This window comes from Symphodus melops, assembly GCF_947650265.1.
Source record: "Symphodus melops genome assembly, chromosome: 16".
NCBI lineage: Eukaryota > Metazoa > Chordata > Actinopteri > Labriformes > Labridae > Symphodus > Symphodus melops.
The window spans coordinates 14,639,093-14,646,827 of record NC_136706.1 but is presented as its reverse complement, the minus strand read 5'-3'; the positions used below and the strand labels follow the sequence as shown (position 1 = coordinate 14,646,827).

Below are 7,735 nucleotides of genomic sequence, written 5' to 3'. Positions count from 1 at the left end.
ATGAAACTGCCAGGTTGGCCAACAAAAATATGTCATTACTTGTGTAAAAGTGCTTCAGCAGATGTCACGCACGCAGCACACTTGATAATTGCACACTGATGAGCTGTGTTGATGGACAAACTGTGTTCTTCCTCCCGGGACAAATTTTTTGAATTGGGTTGATATTGAATGGAATTTCTTTGGCCCTAATTATGATTACATTTTTTTTTACAAAAATGTTGGTTTGGGATTTGGGAACGCATATACAGGAGAGGATTCGGGCCACTGAACCCCCCCCCCCCCCATAATTTTAAAAAGATCTTTTTTATTTTTATGTTAAAATTCTGAAAAGTCAGAATCCTATATCAGAATCAGATTTTTTTTTAGTAGCTCTAATCCTTTTCCGTACACATGCAAGTCATATTTGAATCATTTCGAAAATATTAGGCCTATTTGGGCTGAGCTGCAAAAAAACTAACAAAAACCCCTCTTTTCCTGGGATCTGATCCATCTCATTTTCAGGAAAATATTAAGTCCTTGTAATCAAATGTCAGAAACCATCCAAAACATAGTTTTGCCTCAATCAGAGAGGTTTGTTGACCGGACACATTTAAGCCTGGATACATTTTAAAGATAATACAGCCAGAGTTGCCAATTTATGTTCATATTTTATATCCAATAAAATCCTGTGTGGCCCATAACAAAAAAATATTCTTGAAATCTGTAATTCAAAGTACACTGTTAATCAGAGGAAATGCATCATAGATCAATAGTATGAAACCACAGAAAATATGTTACCCACTATATATGATAACGAGCAATAAGCTAATACAGTCTAAATATGTTTAAAAGTACCTTAGAAAATACTGACCACAAGATGGGAGGAAGATGTTCAGTTTAAATCCAAGAACTACCTTTTAAACAATTCTTACTTAACTTGAGCAATATAGATCATATGAAAACATAAGTCGTATCAAACTGCCACTTTTAACCTGACACACTGCAGACCTGTACATGGATCCAACACCATCATCAAGTTTGCGGACGATACAGCGGTGATTGGCTTCATCAGCAACAACGATGACACAGCCTACAGGGAGGAGGTACAGCATCTGGCCACCTGGTGTGCTGACAACCACCTGCTTCTCAACACCAGCAAGACGAAGGAGCTCATCGTGGACTTCAGGAGAGAAAGGGGAAGCACGCACAACCCCATTCACATCAATGGGATGGCTGTTGAACGTGTCTCCAGCTTCAAGTTCCTGGGGACCCACATCACAGAGGACCTATCCTGGTCCACTAACACCTCCAGTCTGGTGAAGAAGGCTCATCAACGCCTCTTTTTCCTGAGGACACTGAAGAGACACCACTTGTACCATCTGTACTGAGGAACTTCTACCGCTGTGTGATTGAGAGCATCCTAACCAGCAGTGTCACAGTCTGGTACGGAAATTGCTCTGTCACGGACCGTAAGGCGCTACAGCGGGTGGTTAAAACAGCCCAGCGCATCACAAGGTGTCCACTTCCTGCCATTGAGGATGTCCAGAGGAAACGCTGTCTCCTCCCACCCTGCCCACAGACTGTTTACCCTGTTTACCGCTTCAGAAGCCTCCGGACCAGAACCAGCAGACTGAGGAACAGCTTTTTCCCCAGAGCTGTCTCCCTACTGAACTCCACCCCCCGAACTCTGAACTCTGTCCCTCTCTCAAACTCTGCCCCCTCCTGACCCCCCCCCCCCCCCTGCATATCACCTCACATCCATCATCCCCCCACCACTCCTCCTGGTCACACACACATTATTGTATTATAGTATGTTCATATCACCACAGTAAGTTATTGATCTGTATATGTACATATTCTGTATATTATCTGTACACTAGTATAATCATTTTCTCTGCACCTTAACCTGTACATTTAATCCTCTGTATACACTTATATTTATAGCATTTATTTATATTTATAGCATCCCAATAATCCATCCAACCATATATACCTAATAATTCACTTTTTCTTTAACCACATCTGTAAATTTTGTAATCACTGTACATAAAACAAACTCTTGCACTTTCTGCTTATTTGCACTTCTGGTGAGATGCCAAACCTCATTTCGTTACACTACACTTGTATATGTGTAATGACAATAAAGTTGAATCTCATCTCATCTCATCATCTCACAGACATAGATATGAAAACCAGAAATACAACGGACATTTATTTGATACGCAAACTAAAGTCTTCTACTTTGATGAACCTAAAAGTCTCTTATCAGTTTAATGGCTTCTTGAAGATTTCGAGGTACAAACACGTTCCTTCCCAGAGATTTTACGATGTCAATGTTGATGAATTCACAGAAAGGAGGACTTCTGACCTGGTCCCAGCCATTTGATGCGTTCATCTCAAAGGTTGTATACGGTTAACTAAACAAATCTGTTGGTTGCTTATCTGAAGGTGAAGTGTCAAAGACTTCAATTGTAACTATCAGTTTAGTGCACCCATAGAGTTATAGGAGACTCCCCTGTGGCTTGGATGTGCCTCCCAACAAGCTGTCTTAAAACTCTCAGCGGTAATATCTGAAGTTCTGAAGTATCTATCAGTGGATAACTGAGAGAGAGGGAATTTTTTAGTCCAGTATCAAATATTTAGGCTAAAATGTTCTACAGTTTCAATTTCATATTCACAAAAACACATTTATTTTTTCAATTATAACTCTTTCTCCAAGAAATTCAATGTTGGGGTTAATATCATCGATCATCTTCTTTTGTATACTATTGTTCAAAAATAGCCACCCATTGCTGATCAGAAACAAATCTTTTCACTTTATCCCCCCCCAACCACATTCTAGTTTTCTTTTCCCCTTTCCTGGTTCTCTCTGGTCTTATAGTGTTCTTCCGGTAGGTTTCTTAGCTTCTCAGCAGCCTAAGAAAAAAAGACAACATTTCAAAGCTTAAATAGACATTTCAGACAGACACAGAGAGTACAGTATATATTTTGGGTTTTGCGTTGTATTAAACATGCTATAAAAGGGGCCACTTTTATATGGGGTTTTCAAAGGCCTGGGTTGGGAGAAAGCTTGTGAAAACACATTTATTTTTGTTTGTTAAAACATCTGTAGTAAAAAATAAAAGAAGAGCCCAACACAGTAAAATAATTTCTAAAAGTATTGTTTTGTCTTTAATATGTTTTGTAAAATCAAAAGTTTGTATTGCAGGCCACAAATAGTAATATTACATCTTGATTTGTACAATGTATTATTATTATTTTTTTACCTGTTCAGGTGTGAGGTCCCTTTGCTCTTGGGCAAGCATCTCATAACCCACCATAAACTTCTTAACTGTTGCAGAGCGCAGCAGAGGGGGGTAGTAATGAGCATGTAGCTGCCAGTGACTGTTGTCTTCCTTTGAATGGGTGCCAGTAGGTGCACCTGAACAAAGAGCAGAAGAGTCAAGATTTCATCATACAACAGAATTCATCCTGTAGAGTATTTGATCATTTAGTCTGTGGTGATTTTTGACAGCAGAATCATATTTTTAATTAGATAATAAAGTCAGTCTTACAAACAGCAGCATCCTCAGTAAGAATAGAATGAAGACTGTCCTTTGCGGCATCATAGTTGTTGCATAGAGAACATGATCAATCCGGTAATCTGGTGTAACAAACATTAGCTTGCAGCACCCCCATTTTCCTCCATCACTAAAGAGACAATGTCCTCCAAGTCACTGTGGTTCCTTCGTTGGGGATTACTCAGTTTCTTGCACAATTTATAGAGTCCTAATACTTATTATACTTCCAAAATATTTAGTAATATTTGTAAAACCCACGTTATAATATAAATTCACAAGATGCTCCACCATCCTCATTTTATAAAGTGCAGACAGTTGGCTGTTCCGCTAATACTGCCCTTTGAAAGATCAAACCAAAGACTGAATTAAAAACTTTGTTTTTGTTGGTCGCCATGTTGAAAGTACCCCCTGTCATCATGTGTGATTATTCGCCTTAATCTGTGCTTATATTGAACCCTTTGTCTTTCAATGTAATACATCTGCTCATTAAATTTATTGAGTGAGAAAACAAACATTTAATTTAGTCACAGGACTTTGTAATGAAAAGGCCATAAATCTGTTGCACACTCGCAATTACCATTTTCTCCCCAGTGATTTTAACGCTACAATGCACGTCACATGCAAAGAGTGAAAAGAGGCAGCTACATATGTCTGTCGCTCATGTTTGCACATTAAAAAAAGTTTTCTTACGTTCTGCCTGGTTATAGATGTATGGTTCACAATAATTAGCCTTGTCATAGATGCATGGCGAGGTAAGAATGAACTTCCAGCTACAGCTGTCGCCCCGGATGTGGGCACGGGGGAGCCCAGTGAAAAAAGGAGTGAAGAGACCATGGTCAAACACGGGCAGTACAACGAGAAATACATTTTGATGTCGATTTACTTGCACATCGTCTTATCCAGGGATTTGGTGCTCTGGTGTCATGGCAGATGCTTTCATTGAATTGTTTGACAGGACTTTGCTGCAAAAAGAAAAAAACAACAACAACAAAAAGGCTGTGGTGTTTATTTAAGTTGTACTGCCGCTGTTTGGCTATAGTCTCTTCACTCCTTTTTTCACTAGCCTCCCTTGTGGGGTAACTGTAGCGGTAGCTGGACGTTTACTCCTGTATAGCCATGCATCCATCACGGATGCATGGATGATCCATGGCTTAGCGTTACAATCTGGGGAGGAAATGTTAATCACAGGTGTGCAAATAGATTTAGGGCCTCATTAAAATTCATAATAAACCACTTTTAGAAAAAAAAAAGTTTGTGTGGATATTGTAGGAGAATTTCTAATCTTTCTGCATACCCACTGCAATATCCCAAAGTCCCCTAGGGGTCACTGCTCTAGAACATGAATTAAAGAGTTATTCGGCAACAACACCTTAAACTCATAAATGCACAGATGGACTTAAATTAACTTTCTCAAGAGTCCCTTGCTTCTTTAGTCAATCTATGAAACAAGGAAATGAGACTTAAAAGGAGTCTCACATTAAGACATTGTTTTTATTCTTACCATGCCAGCCCATGGAGTAGGGAAACGCAATTTCAAACAAATTGTCGTACTTGGTCAACAGTCTCTTCATAATGTCAGCCAGATCTGATAAATAGATAGAACAAATCATAGGTAAGAGCAAAGAAAGACGTTAAAATGTAAACCTGGGTTAAATAAGACTGTCTCATAAACAGTAGTTAAATACATGCTCACCCTTCAGTATTAGGTTTTTGGTTTTACACAGTGTCATTTAGAAATATGCTTCTCAGACAAATGGCCCAAATAACACACACATTATTACTGTTATTTGCAAAACACAAACAACAAAGCGGTTGGCTTTGGCTCTCAAGTTTTGAACTGAGTTCAGAGTGAGATTTTGGCTGCGGCGGTGGGGATTGGGTTGGTTGAGCACCTAACATTTATTTTCCTGCATTTTGATCAGTTTTTAAATCAATTTGTGCCTTTTCTGCAAAACTTTATAGTTATGATCAACCTTTTTAAAAAAGTGTTAATCAGACAAATGTTCACACAATAAAGAGTCCATGTTTGAATACTTTTATAGACATGGACTGGAGAGTTGTAGTGTTTTTGCAAAATTTCAGCCCTGCAGAAGTTAACCTTACTTTCAAGTAGTCTGTGTACATTAAAGTTGATATATGATTAAGTAAAGTGTGACATTACTTTGGTTTGTTTACGTACTTAGCTACAATATGAACGTACAACGTAATCCAGAATTCGATTAATTTCTGAAACATGGTCATGTTGTGAAGATGTGATGTCTTTTTTTCTGGGTTCCTTTTTTGTCTATTTATTGAAGAGGGGTCGGAATCTTTTCAGTGACAAACACATTTGCACCAGCCTGCACACTAAGTACAAGCAGTGATACAGTACACTGCATGGAAATAATTGCCAATGCTTACTGAACGCACCGAGTGTCTTCCGTGGCTCTATGCAAGACAACAGAGCTCCCGTTTGGAAAAAGTTCCAATCCTGTGATTTTACTCTGTTTCTGATTGGCTAGTAACATTTTTTAGTTTGAGAACGAGCACATTACTCCCAGGTAAACAGCAACTTCATTTAGAGCATTCACAACAAATTCCCATGTGTATTTATTTGTGTTACTTATATGTTTTCCTCTCATGGCCTCACACATGGCCTATTGAAATTTCTCTGTGTGAGTAATGCAAGGTGTGGTGTGTGAGCGTGTGAACAGGTTGAAATGCGTGTCTCAACTCCAATGTGAAGACTTGAAAATAAGGACAGACAAGTAACAAATGTCAACATTACAGTGTAATGCTAATTTTTATATTAAAAACAATGTGGAGTTACAGTACACTAGATGCTTTATTTAACTTTTATACCTCTTGTTGTGCAATGACTGCAGTTGCAGTGGGAGACACGCCTTTTGAAAGCAATGTGCTCAGCCATCTGAAGCAGTAGGCTTACACTTTTCATTCTGTGTATTCTGTGAAACGGCGGCCACTTGTCCATTGGTGATGTGGTTTGGCTTGTGTTGTTATATGGTCTGTGTGCCGAGTTTGGCTGAGTTTTTGTGCTGCTTTTGTGTTTGTATTGCTGTGGCTGTGCTTTGATGAGCTGAACATTTGTGGATGCGATTGGATGTGTTATGGAAATGGATTTTACTCGATGTGTACTATATGTGTTGTACAAAGGTCTCATATAATCTGTCATATAAAATGTATCTGAAATGTCTTAGAATACTACATGCACAGCCTATCGGGTGTTTTGTTTTCCATCATTTCTCACCCTTTATTCTATTTCTCACCATTTGTAGATGTGGGAATAGTCACCCAGGCTCTTTCTCCTTCTCAACTTTGGGAGATGGTAAATAGTCTTGTAGGGTCTTTTTCTTACACAAGGAGATAGATTGTGCCCTGCCAGGTGGGCAGTGGCTCTATGTGCTCTGTGTGGATGGAAGTGTGTTCTGAAATGTACAAGTATTCATGTTTGCTTTTTCTCTGGGCCTCTTTCTCTCCTCATCGTATGAGAGAGGAGTCTTCGAACGCGGATTCTGCCTTCGAATAAATGTATATTGAGACCAGATAAATCTTGGTATTCTTTTTTGAATAGATCTTCTTACTATTTATATTCACTCTTTGGTATTGGAAAAAAATCCACAACAGATGTTCATATCTTCCTGTTTCTATGCCTGCTCATGTTGGAAAGTGAACAATGAGTGCAACAAATGAAATGTAAGGAAATAGAGGGGCGGAGGAGAAGGTTGATCAGGCCCACAGCCAAAGCGCCAGCTTGCCAAATTTAGGTCGCCCAGCAGATCATATGGTCCACTATGAAGGAACAGCTTGCAGACTGTTGAACAAAAAAGGGGATCTCTGCACTCATTCTGCTGGCGACATCCAGGCTAAATAGACTACAAAGAAGGAGCTTTTCTACATACAAACATAGTGTTACTAAAGTTGCTACTAGAAAGCTGTGTTCATCTGTTAACAGTTGAGGAAACAGAAATGCTTAGTTCCTTTTAAGTGTTTTGGACTTTTTCTTTAAAGAGAAAGGGGAGTTTGTTAAGTCAGCCTCTTTTCTGGCATGCCCATGGTGTCAGCTGGTAGGGCCGGTAATGTCGCATCTAGGTTCAATGTGGTGAGGGCGATGTCTTGAGCACCTGCCTCAGCACCATTAGTGCACGATGCCCCTGCAAAGTGTTCTCCCACAGAGTGGTGTCTGTTCATCTCGTGCA

The 7,735-nt window shown here is 39.3% G+C and overlaps 1 protein-coding gene across 2 annotated transcripts in view; it reads right to left on the bottom strand.

The window, feature by feature from the left end:
* Positions 1–2,130: 2,130 nt before the first annotated feature.
* Positions 2,131–7,735, bottom strand: part of galt (galactose-1-phosphate uridylyltransferase) — a 63,423-nt gene continuing 57,818 nt past the window's right edge. Inside the window, exons 9-11 of one of the 2 annotated variants that reach the window (XM_079365181.1) lie at positions 5,041–5,124; positions 3,246–3,400; positions 2,131–2,895 (exon numbers count right to left, since the gene is read on the bottom strand). In XM_079365181.1, the coding sequence (XP_079221307.1) occupies positions 2,818–2,895; positions 3,246–3,400; positions 5,041–5,124 (317 nt within the window). In that variant the 3' untranslated portion in view covers positions 2,131–2,817. The remainder of the gene's footprint in view (positions 2,896–3,245; positions 3,401–5,040; positions 5,125–7,735) is intronic. The other variant, XM_079365182.1, reaches the window with a different exon arrangement.